Source organism: Culex quinquefasciatus, chromosome 2, assembly GCF_015732765.1.
Source record: "Culex quinquefasciatus strain JHB chromosome 2, VPISU_Cqui_1.0_pri_paternal, whole genome shotgun sequence".
NCBI classification, from domain to species: domain Eukaryota; kingdom Metazoa; phylum Arthropoda; class Insecta; order Diptera; family Culicidae; genus Culex; species Culex quinquefasciatus.
In genome coordinates, this window is record NC_051862.1 from 35,354,796 (window position 1) to 35,373,173 (window position 18,378).

The following is an 18,378-nucleotide window of genomic DNA, read 5'->3' on the forward strand; positions in this document are numbered from 1 at the left end:
TACATTCAAAGTAATGTATACAAGAGGAATTAACTGAACTCAATCTCGATTATCAGAAACTCTCCATTTCCAATAATTCGAGTCCTAAAAAATGTGTAATTTTTTTTGGAAGTCAAATTAGGTGCATTTCTGGAGTTTTTTTTTTTTTTTTTCAAAAGGTCCAATAAACCAAATTTCCAGTTTTTGCTTTTTGGGTGTTTTCGAAACCGCCTTGAGTCAGGGGTGTTAAAAATCACCCAAAAAGCAAAAACTGAAAATTTGGTTTACTGGACCTTTTTCAAAAAAACTCCAGATTTGAGTGTTTGATTGCCTGTTTCATGACCACATAAATATTCTTAATATTCAATTGCATATTGGGCGCCATCTTGAATTGCTTATTTTCATATCACTTATGCTATGAACATTTTTTCATGTATGATAGAGTATTTAATCCCAGAAAAAAATAATGTTTAACAAAAAAACGCGATTTCATTACCCATAGATTCGATAATCCGAAGTGATATTTTTTTTTGCGAAAACTTCAGATAATTGAATCTGGACTGAATTTCAAAAAGGCAAATCTTGATGAAAATACTGTACCAAACATACAACAAAATTCGACATTCTCCTAATATTTCATTTTTTTTTGTATAAAATCCTTGGAATTTTAGCTACTCTTAAATCCCTAGTGGTCTAAATTTTGCAAAATTTCCAAAATTATTCAATGAAATACAAAAAAAAAACTAGTTTTCGGAAACTTAAAAAATCACATAGAATAATCAAATCTTAGGATAATCTATCTAGGATTTTTGTTGTTGTCTTATTTGGCACGTTCAGCTCAAATATTGTTCCAAAAATGCTACAAATTGCAAGTAGAAAATGAAACAAAATATGTTTGCCATGATTTGATTTAACGAAGGTCCTTTAAAGTCCTTCAAATATTCAAACCATGGAATATTAAAATTTCGGATAATCGAGGCTTCCGGAAATCGAGTCCAGACTGTATCTTGATAAAAAATCAGTTTAATAGAAAAAATAGTCCTTACTTAATGTAAAATTAACAATAATTGTTATAATTATTATGATAAACTTGTAATATGAAACCACCAAAACCAATCATTTAAATAATCAAATCATCCCTCAAACGCACTCACGCATGAAGGTCGATTCGTGAGCCCTTCATCATTGAGAAATCCGCTAAAAAATTGCCCACCCCATTAAACCCCACGATCAACCCAACCCCAATCAATCATCGAACCTGTCAATCTCGTCGTCGCTTGGATTGTGCTCACATTGCTCACACTTTCAACCCTAACGAGCCGGCGCACACCCTTTTCCCTTAAGACGCGTCTCGACGACGCCGCCACCTAGTCGACTTACTCGCGCAAAAGGTCACCGAGCCCCCCTGGATCGTCCCCCCTGAAAGACAATGTTGAAATTAATGTGCGATCACGCGAACCCACTTCATCAAACAAAAAACCAGAACTACCACAACTACAGCTCGACTTGAGGTGCGGTGGGCAACATTGATCTTGAACGCCAAGTCCTAGCACCTTCAAGTCGCGATACCTTTTGGGTATAGAAACGAACACTCACACCTTCACGCCAAACAAATCGATCGTACCTAATCGATATTTCATGTTTCGTTACGTACGAGCGAGTTCTAGGAGTGTGAGTGCAGCAGCAAAAAAAGAAACAATTAAAAAAAGATAAAACAAAAATCGCAGAAACACGCGATCGCACAAGTTCGCACCGTCGAACAAAACGAACGCGCGATCATGAAAGTGAGACTTGAAGATTGAAAAGAAGGGGAAAAACGAAAGCCAAACAACAAGAAACAAGCAAAAGTGAACAAGTTGAAGATCGCGAAAAAAACGAAGACCACTCAACGATCGTTTGCTGGTGGTGGCGCCATCTGAACTTCACCAGACTTGATCGTGTGCAGCTTGCGCTAGTCGCCGCTAGAGGTCGGCCTGTTCGCTGAGAAGACACTTACCCATTTTTCCGTTTGGACTGTACGGGTCGTAGCTGCCGGTGGACATCGGGGACATGGTGGTCGTGTAGGTGTGGCTCTGCGATCCGGGGGAAGGACTGAGGGGCGGTGCCGAACCCGGCACGCTGCCCGGACTAGGGGACGAGATCCATTCCTCGTTGTTGCTGGAAAGACGGAGAAAATTAATCAGTACGTTTTCGAATTTAATACAATTTAATCATCAACAATTGACAGCTGATTGAGAGATCCCTCCCGAAATTTCATAATGACATCAACGCAGACACATTTTCCTCGCTAGTAATTGCCAATTGATAGCTGATTGCAGTGTTGCTGGCGAAACAAGAAGTTCGAACGTGCAATTTGGTTAATATTTGATGGTATCGATTTGCGCACAGACATACACCAACACGCAAAAACGTCCCCAATTTATGGCAAACATAATGGTCCGGAAAATGGTCCCAGACTCATCAAAAATTCACCAGCGTCCGTCTAACGAGCTGCCAGCCTGCCAGCCCTGGACCCTCATGCGAATATCATCAAAAATGTGTCTGTCCCGACCAGCACAATTCCATGTGTGTTTGGCAGTGCACAGTGGTCCAGATCGCAAAATTAAGTGGAAAATGGATTTTCCGAAAAATGGTGACGTTTTGGAGCTTTGGTGTCTTCAGAAGAGTTGTTGCAAATGGAAAGGGGCAACTTTTGGTTTGGTTCAAAATTAGGGTGGTTCACGATTAGGGTGATTTTGAAAATCTAACTTTTCAGGAATATTTTGGGAATTTTTTGTCTTCTAAAAGTTGATGGGCTTGCCAATCCAAGCAACTTTGTCGAAGACACCAAAATTTATCTCGTAATCTACGCCTTCTATGACCAAATTTATAAAAGCATCTGAGCAAACCTTCAAAATCAGTTTTTGAACGTGGCAATTCAGGGTTAACTTTTAGAGAAAAGTGATATTCGGAGCACTTTTAGAGCTCTACAAAACAAACATTTTCATTTTTTGACATGTCAATTTGGACTTAAGGGTCAAAAGTTACAGCCATTTTAAGGTAAAAAAGATGCAAATTTAAAACTTAAATATCTCAAAATGGCGCAAGCCAAATTTTAAGCACTAGGTTGCATTTGAAAGAAGAGATCTAGCTCTACAAACGCTGAAAAATCTCAGGGTGTTTTTTTAAACTTGAGATATCTTCATTTGAAAAGTCTAATTTTCAAGGAAAACCATATGGGACCACCTAACGAAATTCGAAAATTGTCCAAATATATGTTTTTCCATGTAATTTTGCCCGCTGAATCTGAATCTGCCCTCAGAATTGAGCCAAAATGTCAACAAATCGATTTTGGTCATATTTTGGGTTTCCATGTAAAATTATCATTTAAACCCAAAATATGACCAAAATCGATTTGTTGACATTTTGGCTCAATTCTGAGGGCAGATTCAGATTCAGCGGGCAAAATTACATGGAAAAACATATATTTGGACAATTTTCGAATTTCGTTAGGGTGGTCCCATATGGTTTTCCCTTGAAAATTAGACTTTTTCAAATGAAGATATCTCAAGTTTAAAGAAAAACACCCCTGAGATTTTTTCAGCGTTTGTAATGCTAGATCTCTTCTTTCAAATGCAACCTAGTGCTCAAAATTTGGCTTGCGCCATTTTGAGATATTTAAGTTTTAAATTTGCATCTTTTTTACCTTAAAATGGCTGTAACTTTTGACCCTTAAGTCCAAATTGACATGTCAAAAAATGAAAATGTTTGTTTTGTAGAGCTCTAAAAGTGCTCCGAATATCACTTTTCTCTAAAAGTTAACCCTGAATTGCCACGTTCAAAAAACTGATTTTTGAAGGTTTGCTCAGATGCTTTTATAAATTTGGTCATAGAAGGCGTAGATTACGAGATAAAATTTGGTGTCTTCGACAAAGTTGCTTGGATTGGCAAGCCCATCAACTTTCTAGAAGACAAAAAAATTCCCAAAAATATTCCTGAAAAGTTAGATTTTCAAAATCACCCTAATCGTGAACCACCCTAATTTTGAACCAAACCAAAAGTTGTCCCTTTCCATTTGCAACAACTCTTCTGAAGACACCAAAGCTCCAAAACGTCACCATTTTTCGGAAAATCCATTTTCCACTTAATTTTGCGATCTGGACCACTGTGCAGTGTTATTGAACAGGGTGGGCTTAAAAATTGAAATAAAATGAGAAAAAGTAAAAAATAAATAAAATCTTCGAGTTGCGTTAATAATTTCAGCGCATGCTTTAACAGAACAAAAAAAATATTTAATTATTCATTAAATAATAATTAATTTATTTAAAATATTAAAAAAAGAAAGGGAACTTTGCATCAAAGAGAGAGAATAAAAACACAGAAACTGCTAAGAAATAACTATAATAAGCAAATAGGAAAAAGCATTTTTCGTGTGAAATTTTCTGATCATTCTAAAACACATAATTCCGATAAGTTATCAAAAAACGCAAAAGTCAGCGTGACCTTTGTCATTAATTTTAGAAGTACGCACTTCTTAAGCAATAGCAAAAATATGAAAACGCTTTCTTTAAAAACGGTTAAAAAACACATTTTAAAATTCACAGCTTAAGTTAATTGTCAAATTAATGACAGTGAAAAAAATATTGAACAGGTAAACTGAAAATCAACAAAAAAAATATACAAGTTTGAATCTGTTAGTAAAAAACAATCTAGATTTTACATGTATTTTACAACTATAAGTAAAAGATATAGCTTTCATTTTATTTTTTGCAGTGTTAACTTAGTGGTTGCTAATTATAATGAAGTCTTAACTAAATCTTAATTTTAAAAAATCTATATTTTAAACAATTTGTCAATTTTGCAGAAAATAACAATATCAATAAATATTCATTAATAGTTCCACAATTTAAGGTCAACACTTTAAACAAAATGAAAATCCAGGAATTTTAGTGTAATGTATTTTCTTATTTAACGCTTACAAATGAAATTACATCAAATTAGATGAAAATTCCACCTCGTTGATGTAAAAAGTCAGATTTTTTCCTTCAACAGAATCTGGTGAAATTTTCATGTTTTTCTTTGTAATTTTAAAACCAATCTACAAAGAAATGGAAAAATATTTTACCAGTTTCTAATGAAGAAAAAATCTTCAAAACTTCGCATTTAGATTTTTCTTCGTATTTTTGAATAAATGAAATTCTAGCAAAACATTTCGAAACGTCAAAAATAAGCGTTTCAAGTAATTTCTAAAAGTTAATCTTGATTCTGAAATTCCGAAAAAATAAAAAAGTTTTACAAAAACTTGAAACATTGAAAATGTAATCAATAGATGAGTAATTCTCGCTGAAAGTGGACCACTATTTACACAAGGTGCTCAAAAATCAAAAGCAATGTACTTTTCCAAAAGCCCCCATCAAGTTATGAATGAAACCATGTTTGGTTGGTTGAATTTGTCCTCACCACGGCGCCACGAAGCTAAAACATTTTTTTTAATTGGTAATTTTTTGAATTAGGCGCGTCTACAAAATTGCTAATAACTTTGCAAAACTTCAACGAACCCTTGATGTTTAGGGGTGTTTTGGAAAGGAAATGAGCAGAGCTTTCGAATGCACTTGTCAGAAAAATACCGTTCCATACATTTTTTAGCCATAAAACAACAATGTATTTTTAAAAGTCATTTTTGAAGGCCGGCGCCCCGCTTTATCGAAAAACTGACAAATCCATTCGAAAGCTGAGACGATTTCACATAGAGGACCAATAAATCTAAGGTGTATGTTCCTCCTATCTTTTTTAATCTTATTTTGATTCTGAGAGCGCAGCGCTCCGTTCGTATTTCGGGCGCCCAAGATGTTGCATTAGCTTGCCCCAATTTAAGGTTTTGTCAAACAATATTGGTGCTCACTTTTTAAATGATAGTTTATTATCCAAGGATCAAGATGCACTATTAATAATTGACCAATATTTAAGGTTTTGGGTTCTGCCAGGCAATTTAATGTCAAAAAGTTGTTTTTGTTTACTTTTTTTTTGTTAAATGCTTGTTTACAATTGGGTGGACATTTTTACAGTAAAACTCATGAATGTAGCATGTAGGAAATTTCACTACGAACATTTTTCTTGAGGAGAAAACGTAATTTCGATACTCCAACGCAAAGATATTTGAGTTTTAGTGAGCCTATACATGTTAGGGTACCAAAATTTTCGTAATTAAAATACGCAACTTTTGGTACCCTTTTTTGCCGATTTCGTCAATTTCCCGTTTTCGCGCGCGGCGCGTTGAAAAACCTGGATTTTATTTTCAAAAAATCATATCTCTGAATCCTGTTAATGAACCTCGCCCAATTTTTGATATGTTATTAAAAATTGTCTGAGGAATCCGTTAAAAATATTTTCAGATATAGGCTCTTTGGTCCAGACACCGTCAAAACGGCATTTGATGTTTTCATAAGACTTTTTCAAATGTTAGGCTAGATTTCTGAAACTCCACATTATTTTTTCTTGGAAGTCAAACTTATCATCTTTCTTTTGCACCAAAGACAGCTGAAATCGGTTGAAATGGAGCGAAGTTATGATTTTTTGAAAAAAGTGGTTTTAGCGAAAATCGACGAAAATGGCCATTTTTCGGACCACCCTAACACGGCGTAGGTCACCTTAATGGCCAAACAAAAAAAAATACGGGTCTTATTATTTTGGCCAAGGAAAATTTTGAGCCAAATCGAAGCACTTTTATTTTTTTCTTTAAATTTCATATGGATCTGCTGTATAATTAAAACTTTAAAAGACTGTTTTAAGCAACCAGTCTGAAAAATAATGTCGAAACATGAAAATTATAAGAAATTTTCACAGCTTTTCGGATGAATTTTGTGCATGAAGTATTGTAAAACAGAATTTTTTGACAAAAATCACATTTAAATAAATAAATCTAGAGAACGGAGCAATTTATCAGAAAATACATAATAACATTTTTGACTAAATTTTGAAAATTTGAACATTTTTGATTTCATCCAAAAATCGCATTTTTTCAAAAATTCAAAAGTTGAGTATCAGAAATTTGGACCGTCTTAAAAATCTAGCACAAAAATGCATATTTCAGTATGATAAAACATATAAAAAAATTTGGATTAAAAAAAGTAAAGTAAAGTAAAAGAATCAAACTTTAAGTAATGAAATCAAATAAAAATTTAGGTTTTTTTAGAAAAGTTCTCTACCTAACATATTTTTTTACGAACACATCAAATCGATTAGAAAATTTAACTTATTATGTAAAATAGTTTTTATGGCATAGGAATTGCATGAACAAAATTTCATCCAAATATCCCAAAAAATTTAAAAGTAAAATTAAAAAATACCTGATAATTAATTTCTAAACGTTTGTTCAGGCAAGACTTGGTTCAACATTCGGCGAATATATTCAACTCTGGAGAAATTATCAACGATTTTGTGTTACTTTTATTTTGCCCCATTGATTTAGAAAAAAATCAATAAAAAATTGTTAAATCTACATTTAAATTCCTTCTTTCCTTTTAAATTTTTTTAGTGTGATTATTAATGGAGATGGATGTATATATTTTTTAAATTAACCCTTTTCAATTAATTTTGCATGTGATGATATTTCACACTTAATTTTTGTGTCAGTATTGTTTCATAAAACTATTTTGTTGGTCGGTGTAATTTGTGTAAATTATGTAATATTATCTGTTGCCTGATGTAATAATACTTAAATTTAGAAAAAGTTACATTACATTAGAAAAGTGATTAATATGTATATTTTTAGACGAAAGATTTCAGGTGAAGTATTATTATTGATTTAACTGTGTAGAAATTTTGAATACTTCTACATCAGCGAATCTTTGTTTAAAATTCAAAAATGGTCAAGTCGTTCTCCTCTTTTGGCAAAATAACGATAGAAATAAAAATATAAAAAAATAAAAATTCCAACGTTGGTCATAACAAAAAAGTAATAAATCCTAGCAGATGGGATTTCGTTTTATTTTGCAAATGTATAACACGACAAAACTATTTATAAATAAAATAATTAAGACATTTTTATTTACATAACAAAAATCTACAACCCCACCGCCGCCCAAACGTACCCTCACGCTCCGTGAACCGTGCACACTTCAAAAACCATGGCCTAGGTCTCTGAAACCGCAATTTGTCCTGTCCCGTACGGTTATTCCATATTCCAGCTCGCTCCACCAACAATCCCATCCCATCCCATCGCAGGTCGCTCAGTTTATCCCAGCCGGGGAACGGGGAAAAGTTGGTCCAAAATGAAGACTAGTTGGTCACGGGGGAAATGAGGCAAAAAGCGAGTCTGGTGCTTCAAAATTGTGAGTGGGTGGGAGGGGGTAGACCAGACATATAGTGGAGGAAGGTGGGTTAAGGGAAGGCCGCAAAGGACGACTCCTCATGTTTGTCCTGTTCTGTTGAGCTAGGAGGATGAGAGGAACACACAAAGGAAAGAAGAAAAGCTGGGTAAGTGTGGATCGAAGCTGGAGATGAGTTTGCACCGAGCGTGGGTGGTTTGGGTTGATGTTGCGAAACAGAAAAGGGATGCTTGACAACCAACCATGAACACACAGGAACTAAAGGGAAAAAGGAGAAAATAGAAGGACTATGGTGAAATGAGCCCCGTGACGACGATGTTGTCGACATATTTTACATATTTTGCAATTTTATTTGCTAGGGAAAGGTTGGCTTTTGTTGTTCACAGAAAACACGTGGGAGGAAAGATATTGATTAAGTTTTGCTTCAAAAGAAGACACTTGGATTTGGATACCATCTGCCAAATTTAAATATTCAGACAAAACCCGTTTTCAAAGCACTCTCTCCTCCAAATTCATTGACCCCCACGTGGTCGATCGAAGATAACAGTCCCAACGACGACGACGCAATTTCAGCTGGGGTGCTAAAAATACCCGGACTTTTTCTTCTCGCCAGACATCGGGCAAGGCCGGTTCCGTTGCGAAAGGTCATGGTCCGGTGCCGGTGTTTTGTTTCTCTTTCGGAAAAATGCTCCATGCTCCAAAAACCACCACCACCACTAACTAAGCGAAGAGAGGGTGGAGACGCGCGTGTGCGCACAAAGAATGGAATTATCGAGAGTGTTATACCTTAAACATTTTGAGGGCGAAAAGAGAAGGAGTGTGTGCAAAGCTGGGTCGAGAGGTCATGAAAAATGAATGCTCTGTGGAAAAGCCCGCACCCTCCGAAGAGAGCTTTTTCCAAAACAAAGAAAAAAGTTAAGAAACATTTAGTTTAACGCACACAGTCACAGATATGCTACACATACTACAAATAGGATACGCACCATGACCTGGACAACACCCAACGTTCTGATGTTGAGTAATAGAAGCGATTACTGTGTGAGAAAGTGGGAAAGTTTTTGCGTAATTAAGTTTGAACAGATTCCTTGGAATTCCCCTGCAAAATCTTAAACATTCAACATCATTTATTGAAGAATTTCTGGGAAATTTTCAGCAGAAAAATCTAGGGGCTGATGTAAAATAATGAACAATATTTATATCAGATTATGGTGTAAAACAATTCTATTCAAAAAATTCGATAAAACAAAAATGTCAAGATTTCTAATTTCATGCAATGTTTTTAGTGTCATTTGAACAAAAAGTATTACACAATTCTATAATAAAACATGCTAACAGTTATCCTGCAATTAAAAATAATACAAAAATGTCTTATGGGGTTACATACATGTAGAAAATCACAAAATTTCATATTACAGAAAATTTATTAAATTAACTTAAAAAATGATTTTCAATCGCTCTTGAAAGCTTTATGGAGATATTTTAGGATTGAAGTTAGTTACAGACGATTTAAGCTGAAAATTTTGACATGCGCAAAGCGAACTGTCAAAATTTTCAAGCGTTTTTCTCGGTAGACCAAATTGGCTGAAATTTTGGATGAAGATTCGCAAGACATATCCCGTGTGCATGACGTAGTCCGATTTTGATATTTTGCTTTTCAAAAAAATACAAAAATCCAAAACTTACAATTTTTTATATGAAAAACACAAAAATATTTTTATCTTTTTTTTTAAGTTTTTTTTTTGAAAATTGATATTTGTCATACATACAGGACCAGTTTAACGAGTCTTCACTAAAATTTTGAACCGATTTGGTCAAGGCAGTGTTAAGATATCGTGGCACCCGTTTTTTGAAACTGCTAACTTCAAATAGATATATCTCGGCAATGGTACAATCAAATGTCTTCAAATTTATTTTATAAATAGTTAAAAATGTTTATTTTAATGTCCAGAAAATTGATTTAAAAAAAGTATAAGTTTGTGCCCAAACCAACCTCTGACATTTTTCCAATTTACATTGTGTAACCCCTTAAAATGCATTTTTTGTCTGTTTTTAGGCTTGATGTACAAATTAAGCATGGATAATTTTTAAATTTACTCTCCATTTCAATTAAATTTTCGATGATGAAACAATTTTTTTTTACATATTTTATTCCTTGCTGAAAATAAAATCAAAATGTCAAACGAAACTTTCAAAGTAGAAGGGAAAGATGAATACAAGGAAACTATGTGTATAATGCGTTGTCTAACAATTAAATAAGAAAATAAAAAAATATAAACGACTTCTAAAATACTTTGAGAATATATCCTTACAAAATCACTATTTTGCTTTAATTTTTACAAAATAACAATGAAAGATTAAAATTTTATTCCGGTGCTAATAGACAAGACATACAAAATCAGCACCAACTTCCTCTATCGTTTATATTCATTGTAAACTATAATACCAGTTCTAAGGAAAAAATCGTAATATGTTTTGGTGGACCAAAAAAAAATTAAACTTTTGAGAATGGACAACAATGATTTCACGGAAATCAGATTTTAAGAAAAAAAAAATATTTTTCAAAAATAGCGTTGATAATATTTATAAATCATTTTTTAAGAAAAATCAATTTTGATGTTGGAAATAATTGAAGATTTGTTATAACTAAAAAGTTAAAAATGATTTTCTAGTGAATTTTTTCAATCTTTTTATAAAAATTAAATTAATATGAAGACGCATATTTTGACCCTTTTGAAATGTTGTGCTTGCTATTGAAAACTATAACATTTTCATTATTTTTAACAATCATGATTTAAAATAAAGAGTCGTGTGGTGTTCGTCGGGGGGATCGGTGTGTGACGTCGCGCGCGAGAATCCGCGAGAAAGTGGTGGAAGATTCTGGAATCATTGAAAAGAAGTTCGCGTCGAGGCCTTGGAAGTTGGGCCATCAGTCGTGTGGTGTTCGTCGGGGGGATCGGTGTGTGACATCGCGCGCGAGAATCCGCGAGAAAGTGGTGGAAGATTCTGGAACCATTGAAAAGAAGTTCGCGTCGAGGCCTTGGAAGTTGGGCCATCAGTCGTGTGGTGTTCGTCGGGGGGATCGGTGTATGACATCGCGCGCGAGAATCCGCGAGAAAGTGGTGGAAGATTCTGGAATCATTGAAAAGAAGTTCGGGTCAAGGCCTTGGAAGTTGGGCCATTCCCGAACAGACGGTAATAACTAAATTCATGCCATTTCAATAACAAATATTGTTAAAATAACAGAAAGTGTTATGGAAAATTCTTGCAAAATCTATTTTTGCATAAGAGTTCAATAACAGTTTATGTTATCATAACAAAATTTGTTATTGGTCTGATATTGGTTGAAAGCCAAAACAACTTTAGAATAACATTTTTTGTTATGGAAGAATACCTCGAACTGTTATTGGGATGATCGGATTAGTTGTTAAAATAACAAAAAATAATAACAAAGATTTGTTCGAAGAATAACTTAAATTGTTATTATTCATTCAAATTGTTATTAGTCTGTTATTACAATAACAATCCAATAACAAAAAAATCATAACGACGAATAACAAATCCTGTTATAAATAACATAAAATGTTATTGGCCTAGTATTTTCAAATATCAAAAAACGTTATTCCCAAGTTATTTCCGTCTGCTCGGGTTAGTCGTGTGGTGTTCGTCGGGGGGATCGGTGTGTGACGTCGCGCGCGAGAATCCGCGAGAAAGTGGTGGAAGATTCTGGAACCATTGAAAAGAAGTTCGCGTCGAGGCCTTGGAAGTTGGGCCATCAGTCGTGTGGTGTTCGTCGGGGGGATCGGTGTGTGACGTTGCGCGCGAGAATCCGCGAGAAAGTGGTGGAGATTTCTGGATTTCATTGAAAAAGGGATTCACGTCGTCGTATGTATATTCACTTTCATTTAGTTTTGGAAGCCCTTCCCATAGCATCGTTGCTCGGATGGCACGACGGCGGTAGAAGTGAAAAATCGCGATTGAGGAATTGATAAGTCCTTCTCATAGCGTCGTAGCTCGGAAGGCAACGATTATGTTTCCCTGATCTATTTAAAATTGCACGTCGCCGAATAAATCGATAAATACAATAACATTTAATTTTGAAAGTCCTTCCCATAGCATCGTTGCTCGAATGGCACGCCGGCGGTAGAAGTGAAAAATCGCGATTGAGGAATTGATAAGTCCTTCTCATAGCGTCGTAGCTCGGAAGGCAACGATTATGTTTCCCTGATCTATTTAAAATTGCACGTCGCCGAATAAATCGATAAATACAATAACATTTAATTTTGAAAGTCCTTCCCATAGCATCGTTGCTCGGATGGCACGACGGCGGTAGATGTGAAAAATCGCGATTGAGGAATTGATAAGTCCTTCTCATAGCGTCGTAGCTCAGAAGGCAACGATTATGTTTCCCTGATCTATTTAAAATTGCACGTCGCCGAATAAATCGATAAATACAATAACACTTAATTTTGAAAGTCCTTCCCATAGCATCGTTGCTCGGATGGCACGCCGGCGGTAAGATGTGGAAAGTCCTTCTTATAGCGTCGTAGCTCGGAAGGCAACGATTATGTTTCACTTTCTGGTCATATCATCTACCAAGATGAATCCTGACCTACCCTTTCCTTCCCCTACTAACACAATTCCCCCACTTCCCGTGATGCTTGAAGGAGATGCTGTGGATTCAACGGTCTCATGCGGTGTCAACAGGTATAGAGCGACAAACTCTGTGACTGATGAGTCTGCAACTTCAACTATCGGACTAACATTCCTACCTTTGTTGAACTGCATCTCCTTGGGGGGGCGCCGGTATTGACTTGAAGCAGAGATCTTCAGGGGTTATACAGTGAGGATGATTAGCTCCCACTAATCATCTGTTGGTTCATTGTGTAACTTCAGCTGATCCGTCAATAACGGAGTAGCAGCTCATTGGCAGTCAACCATGCTCATGCTCATGCTCAATCATGATTTAAAATAAAAATTATCACCGTGAAAACAATTTGTTCATAATTTTGTTTATTTCACAAATTGCATGTTTTTTGTTCCTCAATTTAATAAATAAAAACTAACTTAATCCACCTGTGTGGTTGATGCCTTCCTCACTTTTTACCAACAATGGGTAATATGAGTGGTTTGGACACATATTTCAGCTATTTTTTTAGGTCCAGAAAAATAAGTACACAGATATAACTTAACTTGTCATAACTCGAGACAGGGTTGCCAGATTTTCTATTATGTGGACTCGTTGGAAAGGTCTCTTGATTACCTAACCAATGATTGGCCGGATGATGGATCCGGACATCGTTTACATGCATTTAAGTGAGATCCGGCTTCAAAAAAGCACATAAATATCACTAAAGTGGTCATAACTCGAGACAGGGTTGCCAGATCTTCGATGTTGTGGACTCGTTGGAAAGATCTCTTGATTACCTAACCAACGATGGAACGGATGATGAATCCGGACATCGTTTACATACATTTAAGTGAGACCCGGCTTCAAAAAAGTACATAAATATCACTTAAGTGGTCATAACTCGAGACGGGGTTGCCAGATCTTCAATGTTGTGGACTCGTTGGAAAGGTCTCTTAATTACCTAACCAACGATGGGTCAGATGATGGTTCCGGACATCGTTTACATGCATTTAAGTGAGATCCGGCTTTAAAAAAGTACATAAATATCACTTAAGTGGTCATAACTCGAGACAGGGTTGCCAGATCTTCGATGTTGTGGACTCTTTGGAAAGGTCTCTTGATTACCTAACCAATGATGGGTTGGATGATGGATCCGGACATCGTTTACATGCATTTAAGTGAGATCCGGCTTCAAAAAAGTACATAAATATCACTTAAGTGGTCATAACTCGAGACAGGGTTGCCAGATCTTCAATGTTGTGGACTCGTTGGAAAGGTCTCTTGATAACCTAATCAACGATGGAGTGGATGATGGATCCGGACATCGTTTACATGCATTTAAGTGAGATCCGGCTTCAAAAAAGTACATAAATATCACTTAGGTGGTCATATCTCCAGACAGGGTTGCCAGATTTTCAATCATGTGGACTCGTTGGAAAGGTCTCTTGATTACCTAACCAATGATGGGTCGGATGATGGATCCGGACATCGTTTACATGCATTTAAGTGAGATCCGGCTTCAAAAAAGTACATAAATATCACTAAAGTGGTCATAACTCGAGACAGGGTTGCCAGATCTTCGATGTTGTGGACTCGTTGGAAAGATCTCTTGATTACCTAACCAACGATGGAACGGATGATGAATCCGGACATCGTTTACATACATTTAGGTCTCCGGCTTCAAAAAAGTACATAAATATCACTTAAGTGGTCATAACTCGAGACGGGGTTGCCAGATCTTCAATGTTGTGGACTCGTTGGAAAGGTCTCTTGATTATCTAATCAACGATGGGTCGGATGATGGATCCGGACATCGTTTACATACATTTAAGTGAGACCCGGCTTCAAAAAAGTACATAAATATCACTTAAGTGGTCATAACTCGAGACAGGGTTGCCAGATCTTCGATGTTGTGGACTCGTTGGAAAGGTCTCTTAATTACCTAACCAACGATGGGTCAGATGATGGTTCCGGACATCGTTTACATGCATTTAAGTGAGATCCGGCTTTAAAAAAGTACATAAATATCACTTAAGTGGTCATAACTCGAGACAGGGTTGCCAGATCTTCGATGTTGTGGACTCTTTGGAAAGGTCTCTTGATTACCTAACCAATGATGGGTTGGATGATGGATCCGGACATCGTTTACATGCATTTAAATGAGATCCGGCTTCAAAAAAGTACATAAATATCACTTAACCTTCCTACGGTATTGGGGTCCTTTTCGGCCTTTTTGAAAATTTAATTTGCCATAACTTTTGCTATATACATGCTAAAGCCTTGAAATTTTCTGACATTAAATAAATAGTATAAATACACATTTCACAAAACAAACAAACCTTGGACGACCCCTAGGGAAGCGTCCATAAAAAAAGTTACTTTAAAGGTATTGGGGTCCTTTTCGACCCCAAACTTTAAAAAATCATCAAAAATCCAGTTTTTGACCGATTCCGGTTCTTTTGGTCACAAACGAAAGCTTAGAACGTCCCCTTTCCGAAACCGACCTGGAAAACCGGATTTGGTCACTGTGGCCACCGGGAATCGGCCGAAAAAGGACCTTTTTGAGACACCAACTTGGACGACCTGTATCTCCGGCAAATTTCAACCAATCAGGATGCTCCGGGTTGCATTCGACAGGTATTTACCTGTACTTTGACCACAAATATTAATATCAGGGCCAGGTGACCTACCGGTTCCGGAAATCCGGAACATCCGAAAAGTTCATGTTTTACTGTTTTTCACATATATGTGATACCAATACTCTCATGATAGTTGAAATTGATCCATAAAACTTACTTAAAACACAATACACGATTGCCAGAACCACAATGGAGTGCTAGTGGCCACTTCCGGGTAACCTGGAACCGGTTCCCGGGTACCCGATGAACGGCCAACTTGACTTTTTTGGTGAAAACCCATCATGTTGCACATCAAACTCCATGAAATTGAAAGATATGTCCATATTTGGTAATGCCGTTGTTCGCTGAGCCATCCTGGCCAATTTGGAACCGGTTACCGGTGGCCCCTTGGGGACATTTCCGGAATATGAGAGAAACCCTATCATGCGACATATCAAACTTCATGGAATTGAAAGAAATGTCAATTTACGGTCATGCCGTTGTTCGCTGACCCATTCTGGCCAATCTGGAGCCGGTTACCGGTGGCCCCTTGGGGACACTTCCGGAATATGAGAGAAACCCTATCATCCGACATATCAAACTTCATGAAATTGAAAGATATATCAATCTACGGTCATGCTGTTGTTCGCTGACCCATTCTGGCCAATCTGGAACCGGTTACCGGTGGCCCCTTGGGGACACTTCCGGAATATGAGAGAAACACTATCATCCGACATATCAAACTTCATGAAATTGAAAGATATGTCAATTTACGGTCATGCCGTTGTTCGCTGACCCATTCTGGCCAATCTGGAGCCGGATACCGGTGGCCCCTTGGGGACACTCTCGGAATATGAGAGAAACCCTATCATCCGACATATCAAACTTTATGAAATTGAAAGACATGTCAATCTACGGCCATGCCGTTGTTCGCTGATCCATTTTGGAAATGGTTCCCGGTGGCCCCTTGGGGACAATCCCGGAATATGAGAGAAACCCTATCATCCGACATATCAAACTTTATGAAATTGATAGATATGTCAAGTTACGGTCATGCCATTCTTTGCTTATGCATTCTGGCAATTCTGGAACAGGTTTCCGGTGGCCCCTTGGGGACACTCCCGAAATATGAGAGAAACCCTATTATCCGACGAATCAAACTTCATGAAATTTATGGATATGTCAACCAAAGGACCTCGGGGCCTCGTGGCGCGGTGGTTAGCGGCTTCGGCAGCCGATCCCTAAGTTGCTATGAGGCGCGGGTTCGATTCCCGCCTTATCCTCCTGGCCTTCTATCGGATGGGGAAGTAAAACGTCGGTCCATTTGCGTAAAAGAGGTTTTGGGTGACTCACCACACATAACCTTCGGACGCCTAGAAATGAGCAGGAACTTGCAACAGAGCCCACAAAAGACCCGGGGGTCGTTAAAGTGGATTGCTTTGCTTTTTTTCAACCAAAGGTCAGCGAACAATTGCATGACCGTAGATTGACGTAGTTTTCAATTTCATGAAGTTTGATATGTCTGATGGTAGGGTAACTTTCATATTCCAGAAGTGTCCCCAAGGGGCCACTGGTAACCGGGGGCCACTGGTAACCGGTTTCAAATTGGCCAGGATGTGTCAGCAAACAACAGCATGGCCGTAGATTGACATATCTTTCAATTTCATGATTTTTGATAGGTTTTTTCTCATATTCCGGAAGTGTCCATAAGGGGCCACAGGTAACCGGTTCCATGATGGCCAGAATGGGTTAGCGAACAACGGCATGACCGTAAATTGACATATCTTTCAATTTCATGAAGTTTGATATGTCGGATGATGGGTTTCTCTCATATTCCGAGAGTGTCCCCAAGGGGCAAAGGGCCACCGGTAACCGGTTCCAAATTGGCCAGGATGGGTCAGCAAACAACAGCATGAGCGTAGATTGACATATCTTTCAATTTCATGAAGTTTGATATGTTGGATGATAGGGTTTCTCTCATATTCCGAGAGTGTCCCCAAGGGGCCACCGGTAACCGGCTCCAGATTTGCCAGAATGGGTCAGCGAACAACGGCATGACCGTAAATTGACATATCTTTCAATTTCATGAAGTTTGATATGTCGGATGATAGTGTTTCTCTCATTTTCCGGAAATGTTCCCAAGGGGCCACCGGTAACCGGCTCCAGATTGGCCAGAATGGGTCAGCGAACAACGGCATAACCGTAAATTGACATATCTTTCAATTTCATGAAGTTTGATATGTCGGATGATAGGGTTTCTCTCATATTCCGGAAGTGTCCCCAAGGGGCCACAGGTAACCGGCTCCAGATTGGCCAGAATGGGTCAGCGAACAACGGCATGACCGTAAATTGACACATCTTTCAATTTTATGAAGTTTGATATGTCGGATGATAGGCTTTCTCTCATATTCCGGAAGTGTCCCCAAGGGGCCACCGGTAACCGGTTCCAGATTGGCCAGAATGGGTCAGCAAACAACAGCATGAGCGTAGATTGACATATCTTTCAATTTCATGAAGTTTGATATGTTGGATGATAGGGTTTCTCTCATATTCCGAGAGTGTCCCCAAGGGGCCACCGGTAACCGGCTCCAGATTTGCCAGAATGGGTCAGCGAACAACGGCATGACCGTAAATTGACATATCTTTCAATTTCATGAAGTTTGATATGTCGGATGATAGTGTTTCTCTCATTTTCCGGAAATGTCCCCAAGGGGCCACCGGTAACCGGCTCCAGATTGGCCAGAATGGGTCAGCGAACAACGGCATGACCGTAAATTGACATATCTTTCAATTTCATGAAGTTTGATATGTCGGATGATAGGGTTTCTCTCATATTCCGGAAGTGTCC

At 37.5% G+C, this 18,378-nt stretch overlaps 1 protein-coding gene across 3 annotated transcripts in view; it reads right to left on the bottom strand.

Moving 5' to 3' along the window:
• LOC6034233 (ecdysone receptor) overlaps positions 1-18,378 on the bottom strand; it is a 443,529-nt gene that overhangs the window by 233,418 nt on the left and 191,733 nt on the right. For all 3 annotated transcript variants that reach the window (XM_038253383.1, XM_038253384.1, XM_038253382.1), the window contains one exon: positions 1,976-2,136. In XM_038253383.1, coding sequence (XP_038109311.1) covers positions 1,976-2,136 — 161 coding nt within the window. The remainder of the gene's footprint in view (positions 1-1,975; positions 2,137-18,378) is intronic.